At 41.5% G+C, this 19,790-nt stretch overlaps 1 protein-coding gene across 2 annotated transcripts in view; it reads right to left on the bottom strand.

Moving 5' to 3' along the window:
- LOC134336866 (ankyrin repeat domain-containing protein SOWAHC-like) overlaps positions 1 to 19,790 on the bottom strand; it is a 68,314-nt gene that overhangs the window by 18,194 nt on the left and 30,330 nt on the right. The window contains exons 2-4 of one of the 2 annotated variants that reach the window (XM_063031459.1): positions 16,130 to 16,191; positions 11,259 to 11,588; positions 1,226 to 1,375 (exon numbers count right to left, since the gene is read on the bottom strand). In XM_063031459.1, the coding sequence (XP_062887529.1) occupies positions 1,226 to 1,375; positions 11,259 to 11,588; positions 16,130 to 16,191 (542 nt within the window). The remainder of the gene's footprint in view (positions 1 to 1,225; positions 1,376 to 11,258; positions 11,589 to 16,129; positions 16,192 to 19,790) is intronic. The other variant, XM_063031468.1, reaches the window with a different exon arrangement.

Raw genomic sequence — 19,790 nt, 5'->3', positions numbered from 1 at the left:
AATGTGTATCCACTGATCCTTACCAAAAAAAACATCATCACTATACAATTTGTCAATTCAGACAGATTGCATTTTATCCTCTCAAGAACTTACTCCAATTTAAAACTTTTTCTACAACCTTCCCAAAGCATTTATATTCTTCTGTGATGATAATGAACTTGATGCAATCTATAAAGAGTCACTTTTATTGAGCACTTCAGGAGTGACAATTTAAATCTATTTTGCAATAAAACAGTCTGCGCTTTGGGCATTATTCACAACTCAGCAAGAGGGCACCTGCTTTCTATCAGGCAACAGCTGCATAAACAAATAGTTGGAAAATTAGAGGAACATGCACAATTAACAGAATGTTCCTTTGTATGCGACAGTGACTTCAACATCGCCACACCTCTTTTACTGCTCATCTTTACACTCCAAAATCAGTATCAAGTTTAATATCACTGACTTACATCATGAAGTTTATTGTTTCATGGCAGCAGTACAGTGCAGTACATTAAAAACTATAAATTACAATAATAAATATATAGAGAAAAAAAGAAACTGAATAAGTAGTGCAAAAGAGAGGAAAAATAGGGAGGTAGTGTTCATGGGTTGGTTCATTGTCCATTCAGAAATCTGAGGGCGGAGAGGAAGATCTTTAAATCATTTGGTATATAGTCCAAGCATGTACAATGTAAATGAAATATATGAAACATAGGATGTATACAAAATATACATTTGGGAATGTTCTTAAATTACAGTTCAATTTATTATTTACTTATTTCTTAAACCTTCAATTACAATTCATACTTTTAGTAATTCAGATACAGTCTTTCCCCTCAATAGCAATTTCAGGGCAAGCTGAACTCCAAGTTATAAAATAGGATTGTATTAAATTTTAGCTCTGCCTTTACTTCAGTATTCCCCTATTCTGCTTAACGTTTGCAAAAGATTGGAGGGGACAGATTTATAATGGTGGCATGGTAGCACAGCATTCAGAGTAATGCATTACAGTGCCAACAACCCATGTTGAATTCCCACCACTGTCTGCAAGATGTTTGTACATTCTCTCTGTGACTGTGTGGGTCTCCTCCGGGTGCTCCGCTTTCCTCCCACATTCCAAAGACATATGTGTTAGGTTAATTGGACACATGGCAGTAATTGGGTAGCATGGGCTCATTGGTCTGGAAGGGCCTGTTACCATAGCTGTATCTCTAAATGATAATTTTTTTTTTAAAAGTAGTACCTTGAACACAGAATCAAATTCTTCCTCCTGAGCTGCTTCTACCTTTATTTCAATATTCACTGGACTTTCTGCATTACTTTCAGAAGCGGCATATAACTTGTCATCTTGCTTTTCTTCAGATGCTTCGCTGTAGCAAAGTCTGGGATTTTCCTGCAATTTAATCAATAAAAGTCAACTGCCTGTGCAAGCCAGACGTAGCTCCAATTTAATGTTCGTCTTGTGTCTGTGGGCTTTGCTCCAGCGGCAATTCCTTAGCTGTACAATAAGCTAGTCAAAGATTAGCACGTGGCCAAAGCAACACGTGAAATTTAATACAAAGTCACATGCAACATGGAAGGAAAAATTTAAAAAATGTGATATGGCAAAACTCCAAATAATAAATCAGCAGAATTTATGAGAGGTCACTAAGGGAACTGTAAATAAAATGGGTAACTTGGTCATTTTATTTTACTCGGGAAAGATACTGTATGTGATATCATTTTATAGATATGTGGTTAAGAGCATGAAAATATTAAATTGCAACAGCAGTATACTGTCAAACATGGATTAAAGGATATTTCTGATCAATATCAAATTTACCTCTAGAGACTAATTTATAATTAGGAGATTCCTAGATTCAACAGAAGAGCTGAAACACTTTCACGTAACAGGATGATGGAATGGGGAAAATCACTTAATTCCTGGAAAGATTAAGTAACTGAAATAACAAGTGAAATGTATTTGATTTTTCTAATTATTTTCTAACCTTGTGTAATTGTTTATTTTTAAATATTAATCCTTAATGTTCCAAGATAGTAGAGGAAATCGTATCATAATGTGAGCCCTTGAGTTTTCCCGATTTCCACGACACTATTAGGTACTACAGTCCCTATTTCTGGAATGACCTTCCTAAAGTTCCCTACATCTTTTCTTCAGGTTTTCCTTAATAGTTGTATCTTTAACCATTCTATTGGTCATGAACCAAAATATCTCCAGTGGCTCAGAATTAGTGTTTGTACCCCCCCCCCACCCCACTCCAAGGTCTCTTCTGAAGCAACGTGCAGTAGTAAAAGCACTACATAAATACAAGTTGTTGATGTCACCCTCACCCTCCTTTAACTACAAACAAATATAAACATTGAGTAACCACAATGTGTGCAGACCTCAGTGGCTTAAAGCCCAGTCTCCGCTTCCACTTTCTCACCACTTCCTTCATACCCACAAGAAAGCTATTTATTAGAAATAGCGTCATACATAGCTACACAAGTCCTGAACTGATATATTTCCATTTAGGGCTTTAAATTACAATGCAAATAATTTTAACAGGGTGTTAAATAACCTGATGTACAAATTGTCCCTTGTATTAAAGAGCCTGCATGGCAATCTTTGTCCGATTTCGACTTTGTTATTAAACAAAAGCCAAACACTGTCCAGCCAATAATTTGGCTTCAAGCTATGAAAGAAGGCTTTACTATACTTAGTCTGCTAAAAATATGGCACAGACAATATTCAAAGAAATGGAGGCCTGCACTGCACAGTGAGGTTAATGGAACTTTGTATGTGAACAACAAACAAAAGTTATGTAATACAGGACTGAAGCTGTTGTATTTGAATGCACAGAATATACGGAATAACATAAATTAACTTGTAGCCCAGTTACAGATTGGCATGTATGATGTTGTGGCAATCACTAAATCATGGCTGTAAGATTATAGCTAGGAACTTGACGTCCAATGATACCCATTGTATCAAAAGGATAGACAAGTCGGTAGAAGTGGAGGCATGGCTCTGTTGATAAAAAAAAATTAAATCAAATCATTGGAAAGAGGTGACATAGGGTTAGGTCTTGAATTGTTGCAAATAAAGCTAAGAAACCGTAAGGGTAAAAAGACTCTGATGGGACCCTGATGATACAGATATCCAGATGGTATGTTGCCTCCCAGGTGCCAGGGTCAAGGATATCTCAGATCTCATCCATGGTACTCTAAAGGGGAGAGTCTGCAGCCAGAAGTCTTGGTACATATTGGCACCAGTGACATAGGTAGAAAAGGTGAGGAGGTCCTGAAAAGAGATTTTAGTGAGCTAGGTAGAAAGCTGAATAACAGGACCTCCAGAGTAGCGGTCTCTGGATTGTTACCCGAGCCATGCGCCAGTTAGAGTAAGAATAGGATGAATTGGCAGGTGAATGTGTGGCTGAAGAACTGGTGCAGGGGGCAGGGGTTCAGATTTATGGATCATTGGGATCTCTCTAGGGAAGGTATGACCTATTCAAAAGGAACTCAAGGGGGACCAATATCCTTGCAGGTAGGTTTGCTAGATTTGTTCAGGAGGGTTTAAACTAACTTGCAGGGGGATGGGAACTGGAGTAATAGTGCTGAGGATGAGGTAGCTGATTTACAAACAGAGGCAATGTGTAGTGAGACTACAAGCAGGGAGAGGCTAATGATAGAGCAAAATTGTAGTCAATAGGATGAGAGGTGACACAAAAGGTGGACAAAACTGGAAAAGGATAAATACAGGACAGAAGGTGTTATTTGAACGCACGCCGTATATGGAACAAGGTAGATGAACTTGTAGACCAATTACAGATTGACATACAAAATGTTGTGTGCATCACTGAATCGTTACTGAAAAAAGATTATAGCTGGGAGCTTAATGTCAAAGGATACACATTGTATCGAAAGGACAAGCAGTTAAGTAGAGGGGGTGGTGTGGCTCTGCTGTGAAAAATGAAATGAAATCATTAGAAAGAGGTGACATGGGGTCAGAAGGTGTTTAATCATTGTGGGAAGAACTACAGAACTGTAAAGGTTAAAAGAACCTGATGCGAGTTGTAGTGCAGATATGGTCTACAAATTACAACGGGAGATAGGAAATGCATGCCAGAGGACAATGTTATAATAGTCATGGGGGATTTCAATATACAGGTAGATTACAGGGGTTAACGAGTAGACTTTGGGGTACTGCAAGTCTGTGTCTTTGCTGCTGCTTTGCTGCATGCTTGAGAGCTCGGTGGTGGGTGCCGATGCTTTTTGTTTTGCTGGTGGGGGGGGAGGGAGGGGGATTGTTGCTCGCTGCCGCATATGTGTGGGAGGGAGGGGAGCTGGGGGGACTTTGGGGTTCTAACAGTTAACTGTCATCCATTCTTTGGGGGGAGGGGGATTGTTGCTCGCTGCCGCATATGTGTGGAAGGGAGGGGAGCTGGGGGGACTTTGGGGTTCTAACAGTTAACTGTTATTCATTCTTTGGGGCACTCCTCTGTTTTCGTGGATGGTTGTGAAGAAAAAGCATTTCAGGATGTATAATGTATACATTTCTCTGACATTAAATGTACCTTTGAAACCTTTGATTGGGAAGAATCAGGTTTATGCTGGATCCTACGAGAGGTAATTTCTAGAATGCCAACAAGATGACTTTTTAGAGCAACTCGTGGTTGAGCCCATGACGGGATCAGCTATTCTGGATTTGGTGTTGTGTAATGAACCATAATTGTTTGGAGACCTTAAGGTACAGGAACCCTTCAGGGAAATTTTCAGAAGAAGTGAAAGACAGATGTATCAGTATTACAATGGAGTAAAGGGAATTACAGAAGCATGGGAGAAGAGCTGGCCAAAATTGAAGGTGCAGAATATATACATCCAAAAGTCAAAGAAGTATTCTAGAGGCAAGATGACAGAACTGTGGGTAACAAGAGAAGTCAAAGCCATCATAAAAGCCAAAGAGAGGGCAAGTAATAGTGGGGTGCTAGAGAATTGGTCAACTTTTAAAAACCAACAGAAGCCAATTTCAAAAAAGTCATTAAGAAAAAGATGTAATATGAAGGTAAGCTAGCCAATAATATTAAAAAGGATAACAAACGTTTTTTCAGATACATAAAGTATAAAAGAGAGATAGAACATAGAACAGTACAGCACATTACAGGCCCTTCAGCCCACAATGTTGTGCTGACCCTCAAACCCTGCCTCCCATATAACCCCCCACTTTAAATTCCTCCATATACCTGTCTAGTAGTCTCTTAAACTTCACTAATGTATCTGCCTCCACCACTGACTCAGGCAGTGCATTGCATGCACCAACCACTCTCTGAGTAAAAAACCTTCCTCTAACATCCCCCTTGAACTTCCCACCCCTTACCTTAAAGCCATGTCCTCTTGTATTGAACAGTAGTGCCCTGGGGAAGAGGCACTGGCTATCCACTCGAAGCCCACGACGATGACCGACTCCAGCCTGGACCGCGACCACTCGGACCTCGACTTCTCAGGCCTTCGGCAGGCCAGAGACACATCCGCCTCTGATTCTGACCCTGAATGGAACCACCGCCTCAGGAAAAGGGGAACCAGCCCCCAGTGAGCCATGACTCACTCGCCTCCAACTCCGACCTCAGTTCTGAGGCCCTGCAGGCTACAGGCTCCGTCACCCCCAGCTCCGAATCCAGCTCGGATCGAGATCCCGACACTTTCCAAACCGGAACCGCTCCTCCCGCCGCTTGGTCCCACCGCCCACCTTATTCCCCCACTACCCTCTTTCTACCCAGCGACTCCACAAACTTCCCTCTACCCCTCATCGCCCCTCCGTTCCTCTGATTCCTCATCCTTCCCTAACCCCGCTCTCCCTGAACATCCCAACGCCCCCTCTCCCTCCTGATACCTCCCACTCTTCACCATCCTCCGACCCCAGCCCCAACCCTTGCCGTGTCTTCACCATCCCCTCTAACCTTCCCCTCTCTGATGCAGAACATTCTGTCCTTAGCAAGGACCTCACTTTTGTCCCCCTCTGTCCACACCTCAGTGAGTTCCGTGCCCGCCATGACACTGAACTCTTCTTCCGTCACCTACGTCTCCGAGCCTACTTCTTTGGCAAGGATTCCCCTCCCGCTACAGATGACCCCTTCTCCTGTCTTCAACCCTCCTCCTCCGCCTGGACACCCTGTCCGGGCCTTCTACCTGCACTCGATCACTTCATCTCCAACTGTCGCCGAGACATCAACCGTCTCAACTTCACCACTCCTCTCTCCTGTTCCAACCTCACTCCCTCTGAACACACTGCCCTCCACACTAGTCCCAACCTCACCATCAAACCTGCTGACAAAGGTGATGCCGTAGTAGTCTGGCGGACAGACCTCTATCTCACTGAGGCAAAACAGCAGCTTTCTGACACCTCCTCTTACTTACCACTGGAACAGGACCCCACCAAAAAACATCAAACCACTGCCTCCTGCACCAACTCCGGAGACCTTCCATCCTCAGCCGCTAAACTCATTATTCCCACACCCCGTACCGCTCGGTTTTACCTCCTCCCAAAGATACACAAGCCTAACTGTCCCGGTAGACCCATAGTTTCTGCCTGCTCCTGTCCCACTGAAGTTGTATCTGCCTACCTGGACTCCATTTTGTCACCCATAGTTCAGTCCCTCCCCACCTACATCCAGATACATCCCATGCCCTCAACCTCTTCAATAACTTCCAATTCCCCGGTCCCAACTGCTACATTTTTACTATGGATGTCCAATCCTTATACACCTCCATTCCCCATCAAGGAGGCCTCAAAGCCCTCCGCTACTTCCTGGATAATAGACCTCACCAGTTCCCCACCACCACTACCCTCCTCCGGTTGGTGGAACTGGTTCTCACACTTAATAACTCCTCTTTTAGCTCTTCCCACTTTCTTCAGACTAAGGGTGTAGCTGTGGGAACTCACATGGGACCCAGCTACGCCTGCCTCTTCGTTGGTTATGTGGAACAGTCTGTGCTCCAAACCTATTCTGGTACTTTTCCTTCGATACATTGACGACTACATTGGTGCTGCTTCCTGCACCCATGCTGAGCTCGTCAATTTCATCGACTTTACTTCAAACTTCCACCCAGCCCTCAAATTCACTTCCTCTATCTCAGAGGCTTCTCTCCCCTTTCTCAATGTCTCGGTCTCCATTTCTGGAGACAGACTATCCACTGACATCTTCTACAAGCCCACTGACTCTCATAACTACCTCAACTATACCTCTTCCCACCCCGCCACATGCAAGTATGCCACTCCCTATTCCCAGTTCCTCCGACTCTGCCGCATCTGCTCCGAGGATGAGGCTTTCCGTTCCAGGACATCTCAAATGTCCTCTTTCTTTAAGGATCGTGGTTTCCCTTCTACCGTCATCAATGATGCCCTCACCCACATCTCCTCCATTTCCCGCACTTCGGCCCTCACCCCATCCTCCTGCAACCACAACAGGGACAGAGCTCCCCTTGTCCTTACCTACCACCCTACCAGCCTCTGGATCCAGCACATTATCCTCCGCAACTTCCGCCACCTTCAACAGGACCCCACCACTAAGCACATCTTTCCCTCTCCACCCCTCTCTGCTTTCCGCAGGGATTGGTCTCTCCGCGACTCCCTTATCCACACGTCCATTCCCACTGATCTCCCACCCGGTACTTATCCCTGTAAGCGTAAGTGCTACACTTGTCCCTACACCTCATCTCTTGCAACCATTCAGGGCCCCAAACAGTCCTTCCAGGTGAGACAACACTTCACTTGTGAGTCTGTTGGGGTCATCTATTGCATTCGGTGCTCCCGGTATGGCCTCTTCTACATCGGTGAAACCCGACGCAGGCTGGGGGACCGCTTCGTCGAGCACCTCCACTCTGTCCGCCACAACAAACAGGATCTCCTGGTAGCCACCCACATCAACTCTGCTTCCCATTCCCATTCAGAAATGTCCATACATGGCCTCCTCTACTGCCATGATGAGGCTAAACTCAGGTTGGAGGAGCAACACCTCATATACCGTCTAGGTAGTCTCCAGCCCCTTGGTATGAACATAGAATTCTCCAACTTCCGGTAATTCTCTCCCCCTCCCTTCCTCTATCCCTATTTCACTCTACCCCCTCCCCCAGCTCCCTCATGGTTCCGCCTCCTTCTTCTACCACCCATTGTTTTGAAGGGCTATGACGTCAATGCTTCCCCTCCCCCACCCCTTTGTTTTTCAAATTACTGGTCTTTCACCTGAAGCTACAAGCATTCTTCAAATCCTTCCCCACCTTTCATTCCTCAGTCCTGACGAAGGGTTCCAGCCCGAAACGTCGACTCATTGTTTCTAACTGATGCTGCCCAACCTGCTGAGTTCATCCAGCGTACTGAAAGTGTTGCTCCTATCCACTCTATCTATTCCTCTTATTATCTTGTATACCTCTATCATGTCCCCTCTCATCCTCCTTCTCTCCAAAGAGTAAAGCCCTAGCTCCCTTAATCTCTGATCATAATCCATACTCTCTAAACCAGGTGAGAGAGTGGATATTGGACCACTGGAAAATGATGCTGGGGAGGTAGTAATTAAGGATGAGGAAATGGTGGATGAAGGGAAATAACTATTTTGCATCGGTCTTCACTGCCGAAGACAGAAGCAGTATGCCAGAAGTTCCATGCATCAGGGGTCATTAAATGTGTGAAGTTGCCATTACGAGGGGGAAGGTTCTTGGGAAACTGTTAGGTCTGAGGATAGATAAGTCAACTGGACCAGATGGCATACACCTCAGGGTTCTAAAAGAGGTGGCTGAATAGATTTCAGAGTCATTAGTAATGATCTTTCAAGAATCAATTGATTATGGCATGGTTCCAGAGGTCTGGAAAATTGCAAATGTCACTCCACTTTTCAAGAAAGGGGAGAGGCAGAAGAAAGGAATTTATAGGCCAGTTGGTCTGACCTCAGTGGTTAGGAAGATGTTGGAGTTGATTGTTAAGGACATGGTTTCAGGGTACTTGGAGGCACGTGATTTTAAAAAAAGCCTTTGTCAGCATGGTTTCCTCAAGGGAAAATCTTGCCTAACAAATCTGTTGGAATTCTTTGAAGAAATAAGCAGGACAGACAAAGGAGAATTAGTGGCTATTGTATACTTGGAGGCCTTTGACACGGTGTCACACATGAGGCTGCTGAACAGATTAAGAGCCCAATGGTATTACAGGAAAGATACTAACATGGATAAAGCAGTGGCTGATTGGTGGGAGGCAATCAATGGGAATACAAGGGAGTCTTTTCTGGTTGGCTACCGGTAACTAGTGGTGTTCCACAGGGGTCTGTGTTGGGACCGATTCTTTTTCCGTTTTATGTCAATGATTTGGATGATAGAATTGACGGCTTTGTTGCAAAGTTTGCAGACAATACGAAGACAGGAGGAGAGGCAGGTAGTTTTGAAAAAATAGATAAACTGCAGAAGGACTTAGATTACAAAAAAAGGGCAAAGAAGTGGCTGATGAAATACAGTGTCCGAAGTGTATAGTCATGCACTTTGGTAGAAGAAATGAAAGGGTAGACCATTTTCTAAACTGAGAGAATATTCAAAAATCTGAGTCGCAACGGGACTTGGAGTCCCTGTACAGGATTCCCTAAAGGTTAATTTGCAGGTTGAATCTGTGGCAATTGCAATGTTAGCATTCATTTCAAGAGAATTAGAATATAAAAGTAAGGATGTAATATTGAGGCTTTATAAAGCACTGCTGAGGCCTCACTTGGAGTATTGTGAGTAGTTTTGGGCCCCTTATCGGAGAAAGGTGTGTTGACATTGGAGAAGGTTCAAAAGTTGTTCATGAAATTGATTCCTGGACTGAAAGACGTCATATGATGAGCATTTGATGGCTCAGGGCCTGTACTCACAAGAATTCAAAAGAATGAGGGGTGACTTTATTGAAACCAATTGAATGCTGAAAGGCCTTGATAGACTGGATGTGGAGAGGATGTTTCCAATGGTGGGGGAGTCTAAGACCAGAGGACACAGCCTCAGAAAAGAGGGGCATCCTTTTAAAATGGAGATTAGGAGGAACTTCTATAGCCAGATTGGTGTATCTGTGAAATTCATTGCCACGGGCAGCTGTGGAGGCCAAGTCATTGGGTATATTTAAGGCAGAGGTTAATAGATGCTTGATTAGTCAGGGCATGAAGGGATACTGGGCTGAGAGGGAAAATGGATCAGCCATGATGGAATGGCAGATCAGACTCAATGAGCCAAATGGCCAAATTCAGTTCCTATTTCTTATGGTCTCAAGCAAGGAATGAGCTCTGAGCCATCCCATCTTATTGAAGCTGTGTTGAAATAATTTAAATTATATGAAAAGTTAATACTTAAATATGGTCAGTATATTATTTGAAAAAGGGTTTGTACCCATTTGCAATGTAAAGACCGCATTTAACACCATAGTTTATAACCCTGTTTAACACTGCCGAATAGCATGGAGATTTATCCTCACCACACATGGAATTAGATGGAGGTATTAGAAGTACCAAATTAACATTAGTACAGTCAAATTATGGATGGAAAATAAACAAGGCACTATAGTGATATTGCAGTGAGTTCCTTTAACACTTTGTCAATGCTTGGGAGTGCTATCAAGGATTTTGGTATGCCATTTCCAAATGGCAGTGTGGCAAAAACTGAACGACTGAGAATTGCAATGTATTACTTTATTTTTACACTCAGTCCAGTATTTTCACGTCATGGACAGCTCCACTCAATTCCAAACAAAATGAAGAAACACTAGACAAGGAGAAAAACTATATGATGCAAGTTTCTATTTGCAAGAGTATGTTTTAAAATGATTATATATAAATGGATACTAGAGCAAGAGAAACACTGCAAGCAGGAAAGAAAAATTATTAAGGTTTTTAATACACATTCAAAGAAAAAAGGGAGGACAGGAGTATGTGAACAGTATACATCTACAGAGAATATAGCTAGATTTTAAGGGCTACACGTAGAGTAGTTAATATTGTTTAAATAGGGGTGTATTAATTTACATTATGTCTTTATATTGCAGATATTTATAGAAACTTTAAATACACATTTTTTCCATTCCCAGAAGTTACATCTTTTGTTAGCTTTTTCGAAAATGTGTAGAAACTGCTTCAAATGACAGAGTATAAAGTCCAGATTTGCTCATGCAGAATGGTATCTTAGGCAAAATGACCAAAGATGTCTGGATGCTTGAGCTGATTCTCAGTTGGAACACCATGCCTTTAATGGGACTGCTAAGGTAGCAAGAAAGATGGCAAAAAAACCAAGATGTACTCTACCTGGCAATCACTAGTTACTTCCAAAGGAGCTTGTAAATCTTCTGCAATCCACTCACATGCATTCACCTTCACTGGTGTAGTAAATATACTACTGGAAAGCTCCCTGGTTTCCGATGCTTCATTTTGTGATATTTGCATGGATTGCTGAATATCAGAGAGACAGCTTGGTTGCTTTCCTTCCCCAAAATTCACAGGTTGGTCTTTTTCCGATGTTTGTTCAAATGATGCCTGCACAGGTGTATTCAAAATGACTTTCTCTTCTCTGGTGTTGTTACTACTTCCTCGCACAAGATGTTGATATTTCTTTTTAAGAATAATATATTTTTCACCCTGAAATTTAAAAAAATAAATTACAACATTCCTTAAGACTGGGACACAGAAAAATTGCTGTTTCCATAGCAACTGCAGGACCAAAGAAGAAAGAGCAGTGACTGAAACAGAGGGGTTGAGCAGCTCAAATTGACATGATGAGATGGGCCATTCAACATAATAATAGTTTGTTTCAATGCTTTGACAACCAGGACCAGAGATAAAGGTGAGGAGCAAGGGACAATAGGTGCATGGGTTGTGAATAATTGTTGACTGGATGTGGAGTGTACATGTGGAAATAAGGAAAAATGATACCATTAGGACATCAAGTTAATGAGGGGTCAGGACCATTTGTACTAGAGCTGCATGCAGGATAATGGATACACCAAATAATCAGTTGCCACAAGAAAATTCAATTAGGTTCTTAATCTCAGATGGATTTCCATCACAGTTCTCCCCACATATTTGCATCAGTTGAACAAAGGCTCACTGCACCTATACCTTCAGTCTTCGAATGGTGCTTAATATACATCATTTTCATACTATCTGGCTCCCAGTTTTTATTCTTGTTATAGGTAACTTCATGCATGTAAATGGAAAGAATGCTGCAAATATTATTGGGAGTGATTGGGGAGAAAGGGTGATCAGCTTCATAACTCATGGGAGTAGGAAATGTTTGCACTTGAGTTCTTTTCAAAAATTCAGCTTTTACTTCCTGAATGACTACTTTGAGGATTTAATTCAGATTCTAATAGTAGACACTCTAAGGGCTTTAGTACTTCTCCATTTATTAAAAACTGGACTCTGGTTTGGATAGTGGGCAGATTTTATCTTCTTTTCCCCTTTTCTAAGATCATTTTGTACAATATCCCTTGTTAAAGAATATTGTGTGGGTCGTTGTGCTGCAGCTGCCCTGCATGATCTTGATGGAGCCTTGCCCAAAATCAGTGCCTTGCCATCATCTCCAAAAATATCCCTAACTATTGAAGTTTACTTAAGCAATCTCAAGTGTGAAATTTCTAGAGAGGGCACTGAATACATTTACTGGTCTGGTGCTCGAAGATTTTAGTTGCACGAGTACACTCAAAGTTAGTACAGTTCTTGAAGCAAAACTTAAGGGGAAATTTGATCAAGGTGTACACTGTTATGTATGCACTAAATAATGTCTGGTTTATACAGGATGAAAAGAAAATTTCTCATTAACAGAAGGCCAATGGTTATTGTTATAACATTTTGGGAAAAGCAGAAAGATGAGAAAAATTGTTTTACTCGAATAATTATGATTAAAAATTCAATGCCTCTACAGCTGTTAGAAACACAATGCTTGGTATCTTTAGACAAGAATTATATAGAAATGTGCAAGAATACATTTCACAGCAATGAGAAAACAGGAAAGGGCTGATGGAATTGCTCTCTTGAAAGCTTGCAAAGACTTGATGGGCCGAACTATCTACTTCTATGCTTCAAAAAAATTCTAGAGTTCCATTCTAAAGGCAAGTAAAATAATTAATTTTGATATGTAGTTACTATTGTAATGAGGTAAACATGCACATCATTTTCATTATCATCGTAATAATGACCAGATAATCTGAGTCATCAGTTACTATCTATGGTTCCAGCAATATCTGGTCAGTTTTAGATAAGTCAAATAATAAAAACAAGAATTCTAATGAAACAGTGCAGCTGAAAGGACTGTTTCACAAGACTATTTATAGTAACATTACTAAGTTTATTGCAGATAATGAATCAATGAATGACTTGATTTATTCCACTTATGTTGATGGATTACAGACACAAATTCAATGAAAGACTTCTCAGAAAAGTCACAATGCTTAGGTAGAATCAACATGGTTTTCTGAAAGGGAACTCTATTTGACAGAGTTAGTATGATGTTGTGAGGTTGCAATTAGCAGCATGGACAAGGAAGTGATGTAAAAGTGGATTGAAAAGGTTAGTGGGAAAATTAGTGGGGAATGGGACTGCTCTCTGAATCTGCATCGACTCAATGAGCCAAAATAGCTGCCTTCCATGTCAGATGGAAAAATGAAAAGCTATGAAGCCAAGAACAGATCAACCATACACAAAAAGCTGGAGGAACTCAGCTAGTCGGACATCATCTGCGGAAGGAAATAATCAACGTTTTGGACTGAGGCCCTTATTTGGATTAACAATAGAGGGGAGATAGCCAGTATAAAAAACTTGGGAGAAAGGTGAATGAAAAGTTGACAGGCAATAGGTGGGTCATGATGGTGGTGGTGGGGGGTGTGTTATAGGCAGATGAGAGAGGAGAGTAACAAATACCCATCTTGCATACCAAGCAAACATATTGTCAAGTTCACTGATGACATGAGTGGTGGGGTTCATTACCAACGACAATGAGATGGCCCACAGAGAGGAGGCAGAGAGCTCAAAGCTTGGTGACAGGCAAATAGCCTCTACCTTAATGTCAACAAGGGAAAGGAGATGGTTATTAACACCAGTCACACCCCGCCTTCTACGTTGATAGCACAGCAATGGAAACCACAAGCAGTTTCAAACTCCTGGGAGTACACATAACACACAATCTCTCATGGTCCCAGAACACATCCTACACAGTCAAGAAAGCTCACCAATGCCTCTACTTTCTGATGAGGGTAAAGAAAGCTGGACTTTGCACATCCATACTAATATCATTCCAGAGATGCATAGTAAAGAGCATCCTAACAAACTACATCAATGGTTGATAGATAAACTGCACTGTAGTGAACATGAAGGCTCTACAAAGGGTATCAAAATTGCCTAACATATTACTGGGTAAACACGAGGAATTCTGCAGATGCTGGAAATTCAAGCAACACATATCAAAGTTGCTGGTGAATGCAGCAGGCCAAGGCAGCATCTCTAGGAAGAGGTATAATCGACGTTTCGGGCCGAGACCCTTCATCAGGACTAACTGAAGGAAGAGTTAGTAAGAGATTTGAAAGTGGGAGGGGGAGGGGGAGATCCAAAATGATAGGAGAAGACAGGAGGGGGAGGGATGGAGCCTAGAGCTGGACAGGTGATTGGCATATGAGAGAATCATGGGACAGGAGGCCCAGGGAGAAGGAAAGGGGGGAGGGGGGAAAAACCCCAGAAGATGGGCAAGGGATATAGTCAGAGGGACAGAGGGAGAAAAAGGAGAGAGAGAGAAAGAATGTGTGTATATAAATAAATAACGGATGGGGTACGAGGGGGAGGTAGGGCATTAGTGGAAGTTAATGTTCATGCCATCAGGTTGGAGGCTACTGGTACCAACCTATCCACCACTGACACATATACAGAAAGATGCTGGAAAGGGGCCAGTGATATTGTGAAAGATTCCACCCACCCTGCTCATGGACGGTTTGTCCCACACCCGTCAGGGAGAAGGCTATGCAGCATCCACTGCAGAACAACCAGTAACTTTCTCCTCCCACTAACTCCAGCACTACTTTATTATTTCCCATCAGTCACCTTATGTACAGCCTAACATTACTTTATGGACCTGATGGCATGAACATGAATTTCTCTAACTCCTGGTAATCACCCACCCCTTCTCTCCTTTTCCATTCCCCATTCTGGTTACCCTCTCATCCATTTTCTTCTCCTCACCTTCTTCTGGTTCAACTTCTTCCCTTTCTTCCATGCTTCATGTCCTCTCCTATTAAACTTTTTCATCTTCAACCTTTACCTCTTCCACCTATCACCTCTCAGCTTCTTACTTCATTCCCCCTGGCCCCACCCACAGACTTTCCTCTCACCTGGTCTCAGCTATCACCTGCCAACTTGTACTTCTTCCCCTTCCCCACCTTCCTATTCTGGCTTCTGCCCCCATCCTTACTAGTCCTGATAAAGGGTCTTAGGCTGAAACGCCAACTATTTACTCCCCTCTGTGGATGCTGCCTCCAGCATTTTGTGCACACTGCTCAAGTTTTCCAGCATTGGCAGAATTTCTTGTGTTTATGAGGGAAGGGAGTATGGAATAAAGGGAGGGAGGTGCTCCAACTTCCTCTTCCAACAGATTTAATCATTTTCAGCCCTTTATCACTTCCACCAATCACCTCTCAGCTTCTGGCATAACTCCAACTCTCCCCAGTATCTGCCTTTTCACCCACCATCACTTACTGGCACCTATCACCAGTTAGTTCTTACTCTAATTTTTTTTAATATACTGGCTGTCTCTCCTATCTTTCAATCCATATGAAGGGATTTGATTAGAAACATTAACTGTTTGGAAATGTAAATCAGTCACACAACTAACCAGCTTTTTGGTTTCAGTAATGAACTCTTCATGATTCTCAATTTATTAAACTCAAAATAAATTTGCTCAGATAATGTTGCCGTTCCACTGGAACTGGAAACAAAAACAAGAAATATAGAGCACAGTGAAGGCTATACAAAGGGTATCAAAACTGCCAACACACACACTTTCATTTATAGGATTCCCTATACATAATTGAATATCTAGGTGTATGTAATAAAGATTTAGTTGCAAAGCGTAAGCAAATTGTGTGTATTGGAAAAGAAAGCATGGAAGAAAAAAGTTAAATATAGCAAATACTTACATCTTCCTGTTTTACCACTGCAATCTTGTTGATAATATCTTTAAAGATATCACGATACTTAGCTGTGGAAAAATAAAGATTTTAGTATCATTTTGCATTGTAGCTCCACCCCTAGACCTAGAACATTCCATGCAGCTTTTTGTATAATTAAGCTTCAATAAAGTAAAAACTGATGCACCCATCAAGCAAAAGGTCATCTTCAACGGCAGTATTTTTTAAGTAGGTAAACAAATTTCAGAGGTTTGAGAAGGCAGATATATACTGTAGATATCCAAAGTTACTAAATATTCAAAATAACCTGGCAAAATAAATAATGGATTTTTAAATTAGGGGCACAAAGTAAAAGTAACAATTCTGGAAATGAAATGTTAATGTATAAGGACGGTTTGATGGCTCTGGGTCGGTATGGCTGGAGTTTAGAAGAAGGAGGGAGGGACCTCACTGAAATCTATTTAATATTAAAAGGTCTTGATAGAGTGGATATGGAAATGGTGTTCTCTATTGTGGAGGAGTCTAGGACTAGAGGGCACAGCCTCAGAATAGAGGGACGTCCCTTTAGAACAGAGATGTGGATAAATTTCTTTAGCCGGAGGGTGATGAATCTGTACAGCAGCTGTGGAGGCAAAGTCATTGGACATATTTAAAGTGGAGGTTAATAGGTTCTTGATTAGTCCGATGTCAAAAGTTACAGGGAGAAGGCAGGAGAATGGGGTTGAGAGGAATAATCTATCAGCCATGATGGAATGTCAGAGCAGACGTGATGGGCTGTATTACCTAATTCTGCTCCCATGTGCAATGTTTTTATGGTATTTGCGTAAAATTTTAGTCATGCCACAGATCATGCAATTCCAGTATTGATGTTGGTTTATTGTTGTCACACTGAGACACAGTTAAAAACTTAAGCCATCCATACAGATCATTTTAAACCAATTACTTTGAAATAGTTGGGGGGGGGAATAAACCAATAACAGAAGGCAGAATATGTTACAGTTACAGATAAAGTACAGTGTGGTTGACAACAAGGTGTAAAGGCTATAAAACCATAAGATATATGAATATAGACCAGTGTTTCTCAACCTTTTTCAGCACAGTACCTCCCTAAAGCACTTTCATATTTGCCAACGCCTCTATTAGGCACAATATACTTCCCAGCACTTCCTTATGCTAATATCAGAAACATTATTCTGCTCTAAATTTTCATTTGTCTTTAAATCTAGCTTACACAGTATCTGTGCACTGTACAGCAGCTTTGATATCAATGGGATCCTTAAGCTTGATGGCTTTTAGCAAGAGTTGAAATATCTGGTTCAAGTTGTGACAGCAAAGGCCTCAAGTCTCCACGTGCAACAATGTCCAAGCGGTTTCTGTTTTTTGTGAGTATCTGGTTCACTGCACTGAAGCCTCTTAACAAGGTAGGAGGATGGAAATACAATGAAGAGGAGTTTGGCTCTTCTTCAATGAGCAAGAAATTTCGTATGACAGTGTAGCCACATACCACAAAAGCCAACATGTTTGAAAAGCATTTTTGCTTTCTCATCATTCTGAGTATTGATAATTTCGTCTTGTAAGCTCCCTTCCTGTTCTTCCACGTTGCAAAGAAATGGGTTAATTACCCAGTCCAGAATTTCCAGATTGTTCAAATCTTTGATTCGATTCTGAAAGTCCTTCTTCAATGACTGCAGGTGTAAGCAGTACTCTTGCAAATCACTGTCTGTGAAAGAAAGTGCTATACTCTCCATGCAGGGCAACTGTAAGAACATTCTTCACCCAGTGTTCTGCTAATATATTTTCAATTTTCCGATAAAAGTGGCCACTGCACATTTTGTTTGGATTAAGTTGAAATTCTCACCCTGCAGTTTCAAATTTAGGATGTTCATTTTCTCAGACAGATCGGCTAGGTATGCCTCATCTTGTTTCCCAAGATGACTTGGAGCAAAAACTCAAGCACAATGTCAAAAAGATCAAGGAAACATTTTAAGCAGCAGCCTTTTGATAACAAACACTTCAGTGTGAAGAAGCAAGCATTCAAATTCTTCATTGTTATCTTGGCATAACTGGTGGAATATTCTATTATTTAATGGATGAGGTTTAATTTTGTTGATAGCAGATATTACAAGAGTCATACTTGAAAAAAGTCTTTGGCTGAGGTATTTGGCTGCGAGATGTTGACGATGAATTACACAATGATTTCTTTTTTCATAAATTTTCATAAATTTCTTTTTTCATAAATACCACTAAACCAGCATAGCAACTGGTCATATATGGTGCTCCAGCTGTTGCACAGGAAATCATGTTCCTAATCGCAATTCTTTTATCTTCAATATGCATTTTGAACTGGTCATAAATTGATTCTCCGTTGAATTTGTTTTGAACTTTTTACAAAAGAATCTCTTCATAAACTTTTCCATTTTTGATAAACCGTACATATGCCATTAGCAATGCCTCATTGTCTCACAGTTGACTCATCCAGTTGTATCCCAAATTCTGTTGTTTGAAGCTCTGCGCATAGTTGATACTCAATGTCTTCACTCATTTCATCAATAAGACGAGCTCTAGAGTTATTACTTAGAGGAACTGATTTTAAAATACTGGTATCCATTTTGAGAACAGTGGTGAGCACTTCTGATACAGCAGGCATTATTAATCGTTCACCAATTGTTTGAAATTTTCCACACTTTGCTATCATTTTGGAGATGTTATAAGAAGCAATGAGACCACTATCAAGGTTATTTTCAGCTTTCTTGGCAGATGACTCGAATATGCAACGCATTTTAAATGCTTCTTTTATCTTCTGGTAATGAGTAATACTATAAGTAGCCTTTACAGGGTGTCTTTTATGGAAGTGTTCCTGCAATTTTTACTTTACTTTATACTTTATTGTTGCCAAACAATTGATACTAGAATGTACAATCATCACAGCGATATTTGATTCTGCGCTTCCCGCTCCCTGGATTACAAATATTAAATATAGTAAAATTAGTAAATAATAAAAATTTAAATCATAAATAGAAAATGGAAAAATGGGAAGTAAGGTAGTGCAAAAAAACCGAGAGGCAGGTCCGGATATTTGGAGGGTACGGCCCAGATCTGGGTCAGGATCCGTTCAGCAGTCTTATCACAGTTGGAAAGAAGCTGCTCCCAAATCTGGCCATATGAGTCTTCAAGCTCCTGAGCCTTCTCCCGGAGGGAAGAGGGACGAAAAGTGTGTTAGCTGGGTGGGTCGTGTCCTTGATTATCCTGGCAGCACTGCTCCGACAGCATGCAGTGTAAAGTCAGTCCAAGGACGGAAGATTGGTTTGAGTGATGTGTTCATGATCTTCTGCAGCTTCTTTCAGTCTTAGACAGAACAACTTCCATACCAGGTTCTGATGCACCCTATGGTGCATCAATAAAAATTAGTGAGGGTTTTAGGGGACAGGCCAAATTTCTTTAGTTTTCTCAGGAAGTAAAGGCACTGGTGGACCTTCTTGGCAGTGGACTCTGCTTGGTTGGACCAAGTCAGGTCATTTGTGATATTGACCCCGAGGAACTTAAAGCTTTTGACCTGTTCCACTTGCGTACCATCGATGTAAATTGGGTCGTGCGGTCCGCTACTCCTTCTGAAGTCAACAACCAATTCCTTCGTCTTGCTGATGTTGAGGGATAGGTTATTGTCTTCGCA

The sequence above is a fragment of the Mobula hypostoma genome, chromosome 2 (assembly GCF_963921235.1).
Source record: "Mobula hypostoma chromosome 2, sMobHyp1.1, whole genome shotgun sequence".
In the NCBI taxonomy this organism is placed as follows: Eukaryota; Metazoa; Chordata; class Chondrichthyes; order Myliobatiformes; family Myliobatidae; genus Mobula; species Mobula hypostoma.
Note: the sequence above shows the minus strand (reverse complement) of the source record. Positions and strands in the feature narration are given on the sequence as shown.